This window comes from Capsicum annuum, chromosome 4 (assembly GCF_002878395.1).
Source record: "Capsicum annuum cultivar UCD-10X-F1 chromosome 4, UCD10Xv1.1, whole genome shotgun sequence".
NCBI lineage: Eukaryota > Viridiplantae > Streptophyta > Magnoliopsida > Solanales > Solanaceae > Capsicum > Capsicum annuum.
Genome location: NC_061114.1, coordinates 97,505,354 through 97,522,882, shown reverse-complemented (window position 1 = coordinate 97,522,882; position 17,529 = coordinate 97,505,354). Strand labels below are relative to the sequence as shown.

Genomic DNA, 17,529 nt, shown 5'->3' with positions numbered 1-17,529 from the left:
ACTCATGACCTGCCAGTTTGTAAAACCATTCTTCAAAACTCTTGGAATAGTCTCTTGCTCTTACAGCAGCAGAGATTTCACGATACTCGGTGCGCAGACCATGTAAAATCTTGACAATAAGTTCAATATCTGTTACTGGTGATCCAACAACTTTGAGAGCATCAGAGAGAGATCAAACCTTTTGTAATTATTCTGTAACTGATTTAAAGTCTTTCTTGATATTTTGCAATTGGTTGCGCAAGCTAAAATTACGAGTGTGACTCTTATTTCCGTAAGCCGTGTGATGAAGTTCCCAGGCTGTCTTAGCAGATGGAGTTATGGTAACAGTTGGCACAATGGTGGGGTCGACGGATGCCATCATTGCTTGCTGGATCAATTGGTCCTAAGAGAACCAAATTTGGTATCTGGGATTTGGCATCGTAAGGTTATCTTGGGTAACAGTCAATGGTGGTGCAGGTTTTGATTCGTCAAGATGTCCCTTGAGTTGATGGACATTGAGTAGCATCACAAGTTGTGCTTTCCAAGTCTGGAAGTTGAGGTTACCTTGCAGTTTGATAGGTAACTGAGACGCAGGATTGAATTGTACCACATGAATAATAGGTGAAACAGCAGAAACACTGTTGTTTTCACCATAGTTAATAAAAACTGGAGAGATTGTTTCTTGAGATGCATCCATAGATGGGAAGAGAAAAAGTATCTAGCTCGTAAGAGGCAAGAGGTGTTGCTACCATATAAAATTTGATACAGAGAAATAGTTGAAAAATGATTTTTTTTCCTTCAGCATCTAAGCTTTAAATACAAAAAATAACAATCTACTAAACTTAAGGAAGCTAATTGCTATGTATATTCTTAAACAGTTGGCGGAGTCTTCTACAGATATACAATAACCACAAAAGTAAACTCCTACAATAGGAGGAGTCTTTTACAGCTGCTTAGTAACTTATTCTAATAATGATAAGATGAATTATTATGCTTAATACTAGTAACTAGTCCTGTCATAATGGATAAAAAAACAAGTCTCTTGCCCAATTAAAAAGGTTGAATGATTGATCTTTTCAGACGGATCGAATATGGTTCATCTCTATATTATTCTTGGTAAAAAATGGGTATGTGATGGGTCAAAAAAGATTAGGATTTCACCTATTCATTTCTTGACCTGCTGAGATTTTTTACGTGAAACTGTGAAAGGTTACTTATACTAAGAGAAAATCTCTATGCAGTCATTTTCATCATTTAGTTTTATGTTTTCTCTTCTTTATTTGTATTTCTTCTCTAGCCCTTTTTCTCTTGGTTTTATCTCGCCTTTTGCTTTTTGATAGGTTTTCTATTTGTCTTTGAATTTCTTCTTCTTTGTTTTGTGGTATTTCTTTTCTTTGGATTTCTGCAGGTACTACTCAACCAGTGGAAAACAAAGCAGCTAATTAGCAAATCCTTTCGGTTTTCAAATTGAAGAAAGGATCATGAGTTTTCTTTCTCTGAACATAAAAGAACCATATAAATACACATGTTTCAGTCACCTGACCATTTTTCATCCATACCAAATATGAGTTCGAATATTTTATCTATCTTTCCTAACCCATTTTCAACTCGCCCCTATCTAATTTGATCCACCCATTTGCCAAAACTACCTAAATCCAATCCAATAGTAGAAACATCGGCAAAACTCAGAATGACTGATAGTAAAGAACCTGATTAAGTTATAAGCTAGTAGATATTCTGACTTCTATTAATTTCTTTTAGAATCAAATAAAGCCGATGAATTGGAGATAATGAATTAAGGATTAAACTTTTTGTGGAACAGACATGAAAGGTTATACCTTTTCATAATATTAATATAAAGACTGTTTCTTTTCTCAAATGGAAAATTAAAAAGAGAGGGGGGGAGGGAGGGAGGGAAGGAAGAGAAAGATAGGGAAAGGAGGAGAGAGAAGGAGATAGAGAGAGAGGGAGAGAAAGGGAGGGAGGGAGGAAGAGAGATTGAAAGAGGGAGAGGGGAAAGAGAGAGAGGGATAGGGAGGGAGAGAGATACTTTGGTTTTGTTGATTTGTCTTTCGGCTTGGAAGATCCAGATTTTTGCTTAAAGCTGATTTAATAATCTGAATCATTGAGGTAAAAGTAAAAGGCTAACAGAGAAAAGGACAAGGTATACATAATTCTTCAGCCAGAAAATACTTGGAAACCAAAATGCCAATTTACACCTAAGAATTATCTTATTAGCCTTTGAAATAGTCTTTGGACTTAAAGTAAACTGGAGTAAAGAGTTGCATCTTTTTTGTTAATATGGATAATATCATTAAGGAGTTCGCTGAAATTTTGGGGTGTAATGTGATGACCCGCTACATCATCATGCCGCCTAGGTACATTTGGCACACTATTTTTAAATCTCAGTTGGTGACATAAGAAGAAGGTAGCATTTATTGGAAGCACTAGATAATTTTGGATGTTTTCTTTGAAAGGCCTTACAACCCTATGAATTTTCTAGGAAAGTTCTTGAAACTTTCTAGCTTTGTAGAGAATTCTAGAGAAAGCCCTTACCTTGTACTTGTAATTATTATGCCCCTAGCCCCTAGATAACTAGTATAAATAGGGGGTCATTCATTTGTAAATCATCAAGCAAAATCCATCAAGTTCTCTGTAACACAAAAGCTTTATTTATGAAATTTCTCTTGTCTTCTATATCTAGATTTTTATTAATATATTTAGTGTACCAATCTAGGTGAACTTGGTATAACAAGATTGTGAGCAAGTTGTCAAATACAACACATGCACTTAGTTTAAGACTTAGGACGTGACAATGTGGTATTAGAGCAAAGGTTGTAACTAAGGGAATGACGAACAATGGAGAAATCAACCTTGTTAACATCCAAGCTAATGTTATGAAGGATGCTGCTGTCAAGAAGAGCCATATCAAAAAAAAAAGAATGCCACCAACAAGTGTCAGGAGGTGCCACCTATGATGGTGTCAAGCAAAGAACTTACCTCCCAAGAACTATCTACCACTGAGGCAAACGAGAATGACATGGAAATCCTTCCTAAGGATGCTTCACTCGATAAAAAGTAGGTTATGAAGGTTAATATAGAAATAGTCGTGGTCAAGATCTTTGGACAACACTAAGGGGAGGTGGAGGATATCCTAAACATTCTTGAGGTGCACACTCTTGAAGAGATTGAGAGCATCCAGAATGACTTGTAGGGCACAAGCAGACGAGTTTGACCTAACGCTAACCATTAGTGCCTTGGATTGCAGGTTCATGGAGTTGTTGAGCACCGGTGATGACATGAAGGTAAAGATGGAAGCACTGAAGGAGCAGTTCGATACTGGTGTGTTTGAGGATACCATTAATGTTATGAAGGGGGATACAAAGATTAAGGTTCCCAATGTGGATAACGTTGTGAGGGGTTTGTTCACCATTAACTGTAGAATCAGTTCAAGATAGAGTCCAAGCGACAATTCATCCAAGATAGATGACGCTGAGAGGGGTTTGTTCACCATTAACTATGGGATCAGTTCAAGCCAGATTCCAAGTGATAATTCATCCCAAACAATCTCTGATACGAGGCAAGGCACAAACATAGGGAGTTGAAATAGACAAGAAGCATATGTGACTGTGTTAGGGAGTTTACCACCTTTATGATTTAAATTCTCAACCCAGCCAACTATGACTTGGTTCACTTCATGGACGGGTTGCAGAATTAACCTAAGTAGGAGTTGTAATGTGGCAATTCATGAATATAGACCAAGCCATAATAGAAGCTGAGTCTTGATGTATTTTAAGTATGACAGAGGATAAAGCAAGGAGTCAAAGGGTAGCAATGTCAAAGGCAAGGGAGATCGTGGCAAAAGCAAAGAGACCTACTAACAACGCCCTATGACTCAAGATGCCTATAAGTTGTACTTCAAGAAGTCAAGTGGTCATTAAGGCTATGTTGAGAAGAAGGCACATAAGGGTAGTGAACTGTTTGACATAGTCATGAATGCTTCCAGTTTGCTTTAACTCCCTAAGTTTGTTCCTTGCCTCGTACCTGACATTGTTTAGGAAGAATTGTCGTCTGAACTCGGTCTTGAACTGACTCACATGTTAATGTTGCAAAAACTTCTCTTATTTTTTGCCATACACCAATACAATATTGATCTTGTTCTCATTGTCTCTCACTTTGTTGTGCCTTAAATAGTTCTCTAAGTTCTAAAAGAAATTCTCTTCTTATTGGATGTCATGGACACCTTTGAACCCTGGTGGCTTGTAGCCTTCGATCTTGGTCTCCCTCGTCACAACAACATTGTTGGTTGCCTCACCCGGACCAACATCGACTTGCTCCTTGAGTGCCTTCATGGAATCAATAGTGCTCAGCGCCTCCATGAGCCTGTACTCCAAGGCACTAATGATGTGCTTTAGTTTAAACTTCGCCTACTTGTTCCCCTCCAAGTTATTTCAAGTGCTCTTAATTTCTTCAAGAGTGTGCAACTCAAGAATGTTTAGGGTTTGTTCCACTTCCACTAAACGTTGGCCAAAGATCTTGACAACATTTATTCCCATATTAACCTTCATAACTCACTCTCTATTCAACGAGACATCCTTAGGCAGGACTTCCACATTATCCTCGCTTACCTCGGCAAATGGTTCTTGGGATGTAAGTCCTTCGGTTTACACAATCTTGGTTGACACCTCCTAGCTCTTGTTGGTGGTATTTTTTTTATCTCGCTTCTTGCCAGCGGCCTTCTGACGACATTAACTAGATATTAGCAACGTTGATTTATCTGTCGTTGCCATTCCCTTAGGTTCAATTTTTTCTTTGATACTACGTTGTCACGTCTTATCTTAAAACTAGATACATGTGCAACACTTGGCAACTTGCTCACTGTCTTGCTAGAAAGTTAACCTAGATGGCTACACTTAAGATCGTTAAGGGAATGCTACTTAAGGAATACAAGAGAAGTTTGTTAATAGGAGCTTTTGTATTACAGAGAACTGCTTGATTATTTACAAAGAACGGCCCATGTTTATTATACTGGATGTCTAGGGGTTAGTGTACAAATAATAATGGATGTACATGTTCCTTGTATTTACAATGGCTTTCTCTAGAATTCTTTACAAGGCTAGAAAGTTCCAAGGACTTTTCTAGCCAATCCGCTCGAAGGTCTTCCACTGAAAATATTCATATTTTTCTAGAACCTTCGCTCAAGTACTTGCCTTCTTCTTATATAAGCATGCCACTTGGCAAAAATGTGTGCCAAGTGGCACCTAAGTGGCATGATGATGTGGCAGGTCATCACATTTAGCTCTGAAAAGTTTCCTACTACTTATATGAGAATTCCTTTGGTTGTTGTGAGAAGTATAAGAGAAAAATATTTTTGAGTTGTTGTCTCTAAATTATTACATTGAGATTCTATTTACAGATACTACATTGGACTCCTTTTCCAACTAGGACACTGACACTACCATCCTTTTCCAAGTAAGATTCTATATAATATTCCTATTCCTGATCATATTCTAACATTCTCCCTTAAGCTGGTGCATACAAGTCATGTGTACCGAGCTTGTTACAAATGTAATTAATACAAGGACTAGTGAGGGACTTGGGGAAAATATCTGCAAGCTAATCACTCGATTTCACAAATTTTGTAACAATATCTCTAAAAAGTATCTTCTCTCTCACAAAGTGATATTCAATCTCAATGTGCTTAGTCCTCTCATGAAATACCGGATTTGATTTGATATAAAGAGTTGATTGGTTGTCACACAAAATTTTTATTTTATCGATTTCTCCAAATTTTAACTCTCTCAGCCTAAGTTACTCGAACTCTTCACTTTCGGTGCAGTATTACCCATGTCAACATGACATGGGTGTGGGTGTGGGATCCATACCCGATATGGCCAACCGATTTTAGGTACTTTGACCAAAATTGACGGGGAAAGTCTGGACAGATTTAAGAAATTCTATAATCAAAATAAAAGCTAAGGTGAAATTGAAGAAAATAGAACACCTTGTGTATAGAAATCTCTATGTTATTGCTTTTCTTTTTATCTCCTTTTAGGATTTTCTTCTTGAAAAATATTTTCTCCTTAAGTTTTTCACATAATATCTCAAAATTTATGTTTTATAACTCTATTTTTAGATATTTAAATTATTTTTTGCGGAATCCCTGCACCCATATCCATCCCTAGATCCATATTCCCAAATCTTTAAATTGAAACTGTGAAGGATCTAACCTCTAGATCCATACTCGTATCGGACACCCGCACCCGAGTTCGAGCAACTTAGCTCTCAACAACCTCTTAATCCAAACTAGCTCACAAGTGGCTACCGTCACTGCTCGATATTCTTCTTTTGCACTAGATCGAGTAACCACACACTGTGTTTTACTCTTCCAGGACACTAAATTACCTTCTACTAAAACATAATATTTGAATGTAGAACGTCTATCACAAAGTGATCTTGCCCAATCAGCATCTGTGTATCCAACGATTTGCTCATTACCTTCTGATCCTCGAAGAGTAGTCCTTTACCTAGAGCTGGCTTAATATATCGTACAATACGAACAACCGCTTCTTAATGACTATCATAGGGAGAATCCATAAACCGATTCAAACCCTCACAAGATAGGAAATGTCAGGTCTGGTCACTGTGAGATAATTAAACTTACCAACTAGACACCTATATCTTCCAGGATTATTGAATGACTCCCCTTGTCCTGGTAGGAGTTTAGTATTCAGATCCATAGGAGTGTCAATAGGTTTACATCCCATTATTTTTGTCTCCACGAGAATATCTAAGGCATGTTTGTATTGTGAAATAACAATACCTGGTCTGATTTGAGCAACTTCAAAACCTAAAAAATACTTTAGTCTGTCAAGGTCTTTAGTTTGGAAATATTGATAGAGGTGTTGCTTCAAACTAATGATACCTTCTTGATCATTGTCGGTAATGAAGATATCATCAATGTAAACCACCAAATAAATATATAGATTTGGAGTAGACTGTGAATAAAATACAGAGTGATCTGCCTCACTACGAATCATGCCTGATAAAAGAGTCCACAGGGAACAGTATGTTATAAGTTAGGCACGAGTCAAATGACTGGTCGATGCAAAATTAAATGGACAGACATGTTGAACGAAATTTAAAGTGACAAAGAATAGGGGATTAGTTTGGTCAACTCCTTTTGCTTTGGTTTGGTTATTATTGCCTAAAGTGATAGATGAAAGAGATTGAATAAACAATATTTGATAGAAGTGATTTATCACCAAAAATATGATCAGAAGTACCTGAGTCCTCAACCCATGATCCAAAGGTAGGAGATTGTGTAGTTGAGGCTACTAGTTTGCTTATTTGCTCGATACTGAGGATACTCATTATATTGCTTTTCAAATAAATACACTCATTGATTGCATGTGGTGTTAGACCGAGCAACTTGAACATTTTTAGATGGTCGACTATACAAAGAATAGCATATTTCACGAGTACATCCAAACCCATTACAATAAGTACACTGAGTCGAGAATAACATATATCACAAGTGTGTCCGGGCCTTTTACAATAACTACACCTAGGTCGAAATCTTCCAAAATGACCTCCTCCTCATCGATTCTTCATGACTGTGACATTTGATTCTATGATTTTCTCATTAAGGGTTCAAACTTAATCATAGGACTAAAACGAGCAAAAAATATGTTGCCGAAATTTGGAAAAAAAGTGTTCAGTCATTGAAATTTGAAAATAAAGTGCTCGCCCGAAAATTAGATCGAACTATCGGAACTTGATTGGAATCAAGAAATAACTATATGGGCAACCTCGGATTAAAGAGGCAACCTTACTGGAAAGAGAACCTACAAAAAAAAGTGGTCGAAAATTGCTCACGCGCTCACCATAGATCTGCTTCTGGCAGCGCCTGAGGGCGCGTGTAGTACTTGTTTCCGGCAAATCTGACTGGGATTTTGTCATTGGAAAGTTTCAAACCTAGTGGTGGACTAGTTTTTGGAAAATAAAGAACTGACTAACAAGGTCACTGAAAAATTTGCAGTGACGACTGATTTCACTAGAATGATGCACAACGATACTTTTTTCACCAATGCTCAGATACCATGTGAGAAATATAAGAGAAAAATATTATTGAGTTGTTTCTAAAATATTACATTGAGATCCTATTTGTCGAATGAGCTGACAGATTGAGGCAGCATCTACTCCATAATAACTGACAGATTTCAATCAATCTGCTCCACAAATCAGCTAGCAGATTTGACTGTAATCAGCTCCTGTAAATATGGGATAGCATGTATCTTAGGAAAATATATTATTTTTTATTCTAGGAAATAGATTAGAGGAAATCCCTTGATTCAAGAATCTGATTAGTTTATTTTGATCTTATTTTTCTCTTATAAATACTATACAATTCTATGAATAAAAAATATACTTTTGCAGTATATGAACTTTCACTATTTATAGACATTACATTATACATCTTTTCCAACTAGGGCACTTACACTAAGTAGGATTCTACATACTCCCTTCGTTTCAAAAAGAATGATCTACTTTCCTTTTTAGTCCGTTTAAAAAAGAATGGTTCTTTTTCTTTTTTTGACAATACTTTAATTTCAACTTTCCACATGGCATGTTTAGGACCACAAGATTAAAAGATATTTTGATACATTTGACACAACTTTAATTTAAGGCCATAAAATTCAAAATCTTTTTTATATTCTTAAATTTTGTATCAAATTAAAGTAGGTCATTCTTTTTTAAACGGAGGAAGCGATATTTTTATTGGTACTCATATTCTAACATTTGTAAAAAGAATGACATTGGTGTTTGGCGAGGTGTTATCGACGAGTGAGAAAAATTATCTTTGGGAAGAAGCAGTATCTCTTTGGTGGAAGACTGATATTGGTTAATTATATTTTGGATGGTGTACAAACTTATTTAATGTCATTAGTACCAATCCTAGCAAAGGTGGACCACCCATGTCTTCCTTCCCCTTCGTCCAGCCTAGTGAGATTAGATTTCTAGAACAAAGTGAAGTGATAGGAAGAGAAGACTTCTGGTAGGAAATCCCTCTATTCATGAAAGCCTTTTTTTAAGGTTAAGGAGAAAACGAGAGCGCTCCTGCGCTCCAGCTGAAGAAAGGAGTTTTGGAAACTTACCTTATTATTATATTAAAAGGGGGAAAGGGTTCTAAACCTATCTGACTAATAAGAAGAAAGGGGTGTTTAGCCACTTGACAAGTCGCATAACTCCTAAACAGTCTATTTTGCTTTTAAGTGGCTAAAATAGGAGGGCGTGGAGTGAGGGACCTCTAAATGCATAATGACTGTCTCATGTATAAGTGGTTATGGAGGTGGAACGATGATAGAGATGCTATTTAGAAGTCTGTTATAGATTTCAAGTACAGGAGAGAGCGGTTTTGGGAACTAAGCCTATAAAATCTCCATATGGGGTGACTATGTGGAAGCACATAGTAAATTGTATAGGGTGAATTTAAGAATATTATTAAAAAGGTGGGGAATGGAAACAAATCAGATAATGGTCTGAGAGACGGTGTGATGAGAGGCTGTTGAAGAATCAATTTCCAACCATTTACAGTTTGGTTTTAGATCAAGAGTGTCTGCCGGCTGATTCTTTTGTTGAAGGAGGCTGTAGCTTCCATTTCAAGAGGGATTTTAATGATGGGGAGCTGGATGAAGAAGCTTCTTTTTTGGAGAAAATGCAGAGTTTTAAGTTTGAAGGAGAGAAGGAGAATACACAGATATAGCTTGCAAATACCTCTTGGAAGTTTCAAGTGAAATAAGGCTTTGAATGACTGCAAGAACAGAATCATAGTTTGGAAAACTAAGGCCCAAACCAAAGTAGCATGCTTTGGGCGGATTTGCTCCTTGTTTGACTCAAGATAATTTACAAAGAGGGGATTTATCTGATGTAATAGGTGTTTTCTATGTGAATACTCTGAAGAAATTGCTAGTCACTTATTGTTGCCTATGTTGCTTGGGCTCTTCAAATATGTCAATTGGTGCATGTTGGATAGTGTATTTTTGGAGAATCCGTCAGGAATCCAGAAACGAAAGTGAAGAGTCCGCTCTACTTAGGTTGTTGCACTGTGAACAAACATAGCTGATCGGGTCCTTATTTTGAATATCTTTGGTGTTTTTTGGATGATGCAGATGCCGCAGAGCTTTAAAGATCTACTAAATTGTTGGCAAGGTCAGGGTATGGAAAGAAAGCAGATGAATATTTGGAGATAATTCCCCCATGCATCATCAGGACGGTGTTGCATGAGAGAAACAAAGATGCTTTGAAAGAAAAAGGAGTTGATTGCCTATGTAGATTTAGATTCTTGCAAGACTTGTTTTGTTGGCATACTTTTTTTGTTTTTGTTATGCTTGATCTCAATTTATGGACTCTCTAGATACTTTTTTTGCATAGTGTTTGATGGAATCCAGAATTTTTTAATATTTGCAGTACCTTGGTACTGTTTCATCAATAAACTTTTTACCTTATCAAAAAAATAAAAAAAAAAATGTCAACTATAGATGTGCTGTTATAAGGCGATTCCTTGTAATTTCAAACTCAGATTCTTGAGTTTCTTGAACATTTCGTCTCATAAGCAGGTTTCCATGCTAGAGGGCTGTCATGGGAGCAGAACAGCCAAAAGACCCATCAAAAGAGATGGACTGGAAAAGTCTGGGTGGAGAAAGTAGGGAGCCTGGTCTTGGACCAGCTGTGAAGAAACGGCTTCCAAAAAAGATTCGACAAGTTCCTGATTATTATTTCCTCCCACGGAGATCCTTACAATATTCCATAGCCTTTTATGGGTCATTTATTCCCTGCCGGAGTTGGTGCAGGGATGCTACTTGAAGTATGGATCAACAAGAAGGTCAAAGGTACGCATATATTGCTCTAATTAATAAAATATTGAATCGAATATATGCCATTGGCTTCCACCGCTCAAGATTGAGAACAAATAAAAATATACAAAAGAAAAGGTTCAAATATGCCACTGAACTATTATAAATGGCTCATTTATGTCATTCGTTAAAAGTTGGGTTCATTCATATCATCACCATTATAAAACTGGTTCATCCATGCCATTACTTTTTAACGGTGATTTTCTAAAAAACTTTTTTGTCACGTGGCCTCTTATCAGAAGTTCACATCATTTTTTTAATTTTTTTTTATTTTTCTTTTTCTTTTTTCTTTTTTAGTTTTGATCCATTAAGAAGAATCACCTACACCCAACCTATCACCTTAACCCGCTTAAATATTACTCTTAATTTTGACCCTAGATTTAAACATATATATAATCATTTAATCTTCGAACATAAAATTTACATACTTGAATACTATGTTTAAAATAATATAGGTTAGAATAATTAATAATTTAAAATGACAAATGAATAAATTGTGATTAAAAATTAATTTGTTTTGACTCTCGAAATCCGAACATCATCACATAATTTAGGACGAAGAGAATACCACATAAATGAAGGACCACAACTTTTAATTAGGAAGAATACCTAAAAATCCCTTTTAAATTTGGATTATAAGTTTTATAATTGAATTATTGGTAATCTTAATTATTTAATGAATTTGGTTATTTGGTAGCCTTTATACTCTTTAATGTGGACGAGACGTAGAGCATAACTTTTTTCTGCGTGGGTAGATTCTTTAATATACACATTAAAGATCCATTAATATACACATAAATAGTGTCTGCATGAGTAGGTACCAAACAATACTAAAAATTATGTGAACAGAAAACACCCTCCGTACCTGGATGGTGGTCTTTTATTTATTTTATATTTTTTTAAACTCTAACATACCTAAAAATAAATTATGCTCTACGTGTCGTCCACGTTAAAAAGTATAAAGGCTACCAAATAACCAAATCCATGAAATAATTAAGACTATCAATAATTCAATTATACAACTTATAATCCAAATTTAGAAGGAATTTTTAGGTATTCTTCCTAATTAAAAGTTGTGGTCCTTCATGTATGTGGTAATCTCTTCGTCCTAAATTATGTAATGATGTTCGGATTTCGAGATTCAAAATAAATTATTTTTTAATCACAATTTATTTATTTGTTATTTTAAATTATTAATTATTCTAACCTATATTATTTTAAACGTAGTATTCAAGTGTGTAAATTTCATGTTCGAAGACTAAATGATTATATATATGTTTAAATCTAGGGTCAAAATTAAGGGTAATATTAAAGTGTGTTAAGGTGATAGGTTAGGTGTGGGTGAATTCTTCTTAATGCATCAAAACTTAAAAATAGAAAAAATTTAAAAAATGACGTGGACCTCTAATAAGAGGCCACGTGGTAAAACAGTTTTTTTGAAAACCACCGTTAAAAAGTAATGGCATGAATGGACCGGTTTTATAATGGCAATAGCATGAATGATCCCAACTTTTAATGGATGACATAAATGAAATATTTATGATAGTTCAGGCACATATTTTAACTTTTTCCCAATACAAAATTTAAGCTAATGTATCAATAGCATGTGAAGCCCTTAGCTTCTTTTTTTCCACAAGTTATTTCAAACCCTTTCTTTAGTAGATTCAAACCAATTTTAGTTCGAGGTGGATATTGTCTTTTGATAGCATATAAAGCCTATAACATTTAACGACCTGTTTTTGGTATTTGGGTAGGGGGACTCCAAGAAATGTGTTATGTAATGCTTGTAAGTCCTTCCTAGTTGATAGAAAGATCCCTGCGGATAGTGTTGAAGTATTTAGATCTTGCTTTTAGATTGTCAAATTTTTGGGACTCTCAGTAAATGTTTATTCCGTAAGATAAATTCTCCTACATTATTCTTTTCATGAAATTGTGAATGTTACAAATCGATGTATGGGAAATAGAATATCAAGTTGATTTAAAATACTAAAGAGTTGTTATTTTAGTGACTCTTTCTAACTTTGGATGTCATGACATGGTTTTACTTTCGTAGTGTTTTAAAATTACAGCAAAATTCCTTTGTCCAATAATTCGTAAGACATCTCTGCCTTGCTCTTGAACTAAATAAGCTCTCCCCTCTGCCTCGTAATCGCAAATCTTTCATCCAGCAAGAAAAACAAATTATGGCCTGGTAACAAGGATACAAGATATAGCTATATACATCTAACTGTTAAATTGCATTACTTACCTTCTTTGTTGAAGTTTGGAGATGGTTCCTCGCTAGTTATTCGTTGGTCCTTTTTTCATCCCACCTGTTGATAATCCATCATTGCTTGAACATTCTTGAAATGATTGTGATCAACCCCTATATAGGGGAATATGTTTTTGTGAATGTTCAAGCGTCTATCCTCATCTAGTACTCCAGGAAAGCATAACAACCCACTCCACTTGAGTGCGGCATAGCATGTGTTTGATTTAGTTTCAATTGATTCAATTATTTTTCTTTTTCACTCTGTATTTTCTGGTTTATCTTTTAAGTTGGTTGTTCTTGTGATTGCAGAGGATGGAGGAGTCATTTGGGAGTTTGACAAATGAAATACCAGATGATTTTGCTGCTCTTTTGCCTGTGCCGTTGTTTTCTGATTTCCTTTTCTCGCCAAGTAGTTTACATCAGCCAAGGCAGTTCAAAAGTTTCTATACAGGATAACGCTATTTTATTTTGTAGTTACTATACATTTGAGGAGTAGAGTGCAACATTAGTTCTTGATGGAATTTGAGTAAATAAAATTGTGCATCTGGAAGTAGTACCACAACTAAAACACGCAGCTTAGTGTTATAAATTGTGATATTGTCAGTATTTTTGTTGTATTTAACGGTCCTACTAGGTCTATCTTGTAACTTTTGATTACGAGCAAGACTTTTATCCATAGTTATCTAAATTTTACTATTTTTATAATATTATTTCTCGTATGGCAAGCTAGTGTTCCTAGTTAGCCACACGTCCAAATTGACTCTAATTAGTTGGAAAATTGTACTTCGTAGATAGATTAAAAAAAAATGTATATATAATATATTAATTATTTTGCCTTTTATTTTCGATGTTTCCCTTAATGAAAATTTTATTTCTTTTATATAATCTTCTTCCAACATAAATTACAGGATAATTATTCAATCTTCACCACCTGCATCTTTTTGTTTGTTTATTAGATAAGCATAGAGATCAAGAACATGGCATTATGTGTGAAAGTAAATGGTTCTTACGAATAATACAAATAATTAAATGTAAAGATTAGAACGAGGGTATCAATCTTTTTGTAAGTCTCTAAAATAATGAAAGCGTGTATCAGTGTTAATATGAAAATATCAAATAGACTAATATTATAATTGAGACTTTCAGATCTATTTATTTCTATATTAAAAAGTGGGAGTAGTGAGGTTTTGTTGACTATGACCTAGCTACTTTGTTCAAAAAGCACTTTCAAGTTTCAAACTAAAACGTGCAAATTGACCAAAGCCAGCCATTTTTTGAGGATGTGCGCTTATCAAATTCCTCTACTATATAACCAAAACTAAAACAGGAAAAACAAACTCTTTGGGCAAAAATCAATCTAAACAAATAGCTAGAGACCATGAAAATTATCTTGTTCATTTCTTTTTGCCATCTTCTTTTTCCTTTCTCCTATGCTTTGGATTCTTCTTCATGTCCAATAAACTTTGATTACATAGAAAGATGTAATTGGGACACTTCTTTATGCACAGAAGAGTCTTTAGAGAAGAGTTGTTGCCAAACTCTCCGTAGTCTCTTTGGTATAGGACTAGCACAACACCTCAAAGAAACATCCATGTTTTATCTCCCAAATGAAGATGCTGCTCTTTCATGTACTTCAGCCTTCAAAGCCAAGCTTTCTTCGATGTCAATATCTCAATCTTTTGTCTCACAGTGCATGAATGGGAGTAATGAGTTCGTTGCTAAGCCTTCGAGCTGTGGAGGGATTGTTTCAATGAAAGATTGGATGGAAAAAGTTGGTCCAAAGAGCCTACTTGACTCATCTTGTACTGGTGATCTTGGAGGGCTTACTAGGTGCAGCTTGTGTGTTGATGCTGGTTTGAAGGTAAATACTTATTTGGTTTCTTTGAATCCGAATTCGACGAATGCTAAGTGTTTTTATTTCACTGCCCTTTATGCTGCTGCTATGGTTAGTGAATTTGGACCTGAGGATCCAAGAACTGCTGGTTGTGTACTTGCCTTGCCCTTGGCTAGTAAGGCTAGAAGATCGCCCCAACTTAGCAAAGAGACTCTGTTAAAATTGGTTTTCGGGTTTTTAGGTGCTTTCTTTGGGATTTTGAGTGCTATAGGTTTCATTATTTTTTACAAGAAATGGGACAAGAAGAGAAAGCAAGATGCATTACATCAAGGGTATGTGACTAGTGTTAAGTCCCAAATTTTGCCCAACACTGGTGCTAAGTGGTTTAAAGTTGGTGAGCTTGAACAAGCCACTAAAGGGTTCTCCCAAAGGAATATGATAGGCCAAGGTGGGAGTGGATCTGTCTATAAAGGGACCCTTTCTGATGGTACCTTAATTGCTGTGAAGAAAATTCTTGATATGGATAGTAAGGGTGATGAGGAGTTTATTAACGAAGCCGAAATTATAAGCAAGATTAGGCATAGGAATCTTCTTCCTCTAAGAGGCTTTTGTGTTACAAGTGATAATGTGAATGGAAAAGGGAGATATTTGGTGTATGATTTCATGCCAAATGGTAGCTTAGATGAACATCTCTTCAACGTTGGAAAGAAACGATTGTCTTGGCCTCAAAGAAAGAATATAATTCTTGATGTGGCTAAAGGACTAGCTTACTTGCATTATGGAATCAAACCTTCGATTTACCACCGGGATATAAAGGCCACAAATATACTTCTGGATATGGATATGAAGGCAAGAGTAGCAGATTTCGGATTAGCTAAGCAAAGCAAAGAAGGACAAACTCATCTTACTACAAGAGTTGCTGGCACATATGGATATCTAGCACCCGAATATGCTCTTTACGGGCAATTAACAGAAAAGAGTGATGTTTATAGCTTTGGGATCGTGATCCTTGAGATCATGAGCGGAAGGAGGGTTCTTGATGCATCGAATTCTTCCCCCACACTTTTGGTCACTGACTGGGCATGGACAATGGTGAAGTCAAGAAATGTGGAAGGCATTTTCGATGCGTCGATAAGGGAGGAAGGGCCAAAGAGAGTTATGGAGAGATTTGTTCATGTTGGGATACTTTGTGCTCATGTTATGGTAGCTTTAAGACCTACAATTGAAGATGCTTTGAGAATGCTTGAAGGAGACATTGATATTCCAATATTACCAGATAGGCCACTACCCCTTGGCTTTGAGTCATTTGAATCATACTCATTACACAGTGATAGATTCAGAGATATTTCAATTAGCAGCAGCAGTAACAGCTTATCAAGGTATATACAAAAATAGAGGACACACGTGCTACAATGGCCGGGACAAAGGGTCACGATTCAAACTTTTTTTTTTTTTTTCAATTTTATGGAAGATAGTTTTTGACCATATTGATAATTGACTATAGGAAAGGTCAATTGAAATACGATTCTGTTACCTTCATTCCTATTGTTTACTATTTTCTTGTAAAGATTTTATTCGAGTAAGGCAGGTACTCTATGTAATCGTACACAAAGGTCGAGTTGATTTTTTGGTATGTACTTAAATAATAGTAGTAATTAGCTCATAACAGTCTTTCTTTCTTTATTTTGTAACAGAAAAATTATTCAACTAATCATAATTATGTTAGAAAGTCACTTTTTTAAACAAAAAATTCACCCAGCTACTGTCATTCAACCAATTCAAGTGATATTATATATGTGACAAATATTGCTGACGTGAAAGTTTTTCTAAGCCAAACTCAAAAAAATAAAAAAAACTACCCATTTTCATAAACCACTAAATCGGTCCGTCTCTTTCCTGCTAAAATCTATTGAATTTATCACTGATGAGTGATTACCATCTCAATGAAACAGTGAAGCTCTATTGAAAGACATATGGCAGCTTCGAGTTGTTCACAATTGAAACTGAAAATATCTTATTATTTAATTACATTCTACAACTAATGTGCTTCTATTTATACGATTTGCTAACCGACTTGTACAGCTGGATGCCACATCAACTTTTCTAATTGCCTAACTAACAAGCTCACAGCTAATTGTAGCAATGCCATCAACTACCCTTCATTTATATAACTTTTATTCCCAACACTCCTCTCAAGCTAGTCAACACACCTAGCTTGCTAACTAGAAACTCATGTTGAACCCTTGCTAAATCTTTTGTCAAGATGTCTGTTTATTGATGTTTAGAGCCCCACATGTTCTGTCTTCACTAGTCCTTTATGAATTTTCTACCTAATGAAATGAAAATCGATTTCTATATGTTTGGTTCTTCCGTGAAAAACTGAATTTGCTGCAATTTGTAGAGCATCCTTACTATCACTGTGCATTATAACTGGACAATCAACTGAAAATCCCAATTCGGTCAACAATGTTGATACTACCTCAGATATTAAACTTGTCTACTCCTGTACTCAACTTCAGCTGAGCTTCTTGACACCATACTTTGCTTCT

General features: G+C 35.6%; 1 protein-coding gene and 1 long non-coding RNA gene across 2 annotated transcripts; both read left to right on the top strand.

The window, feature by feature from the left end:
- Positions 1–8,736: 8,736 nt before the first annotated feature.
- LOC124898171 lies at positions 8,737–13,987 on the top strand. Its single transcript, XR_007055027.1, has 2 exons — positions 8,737–10,871; positions 13,456–13,987. It is a non-coding gene; the product is annotated as an uncharacterized LOC124898171 (long non-coding RNA).
- Positions 13,988–14,427: 440 nt separating this feature from the next.
- LOC107867800 (probable receptor-like protein kinase At1g11050) lies at positions 14,428–16,643 on the top strand. Its single transcript, XM_016714226.2, has one exon. The coding sequence runs from the start codon at positions 14,525–14,527 to the stop codon at positions 16,373–16,375; it is 1,851 nt and encodes a 616-aa protein (XP_016569712.1). The 5' UTR covers positions 14,428–14,524; the 3' UTR covers positions 16,376–16,643.
- The last annotated feature ends 886 nt before the right edge of the window (positions 16,644–17,529 follow it).

Excerpts from the sequence above, each read along its gene's own strand:
- LOC107867800 (XM_016714226.2), top strand. The coding sequence starts at position 14,525 with ATGAAAATTATCTTGTTCATTTCTTTTTGCCATCTTCTTTTTCCTTTC.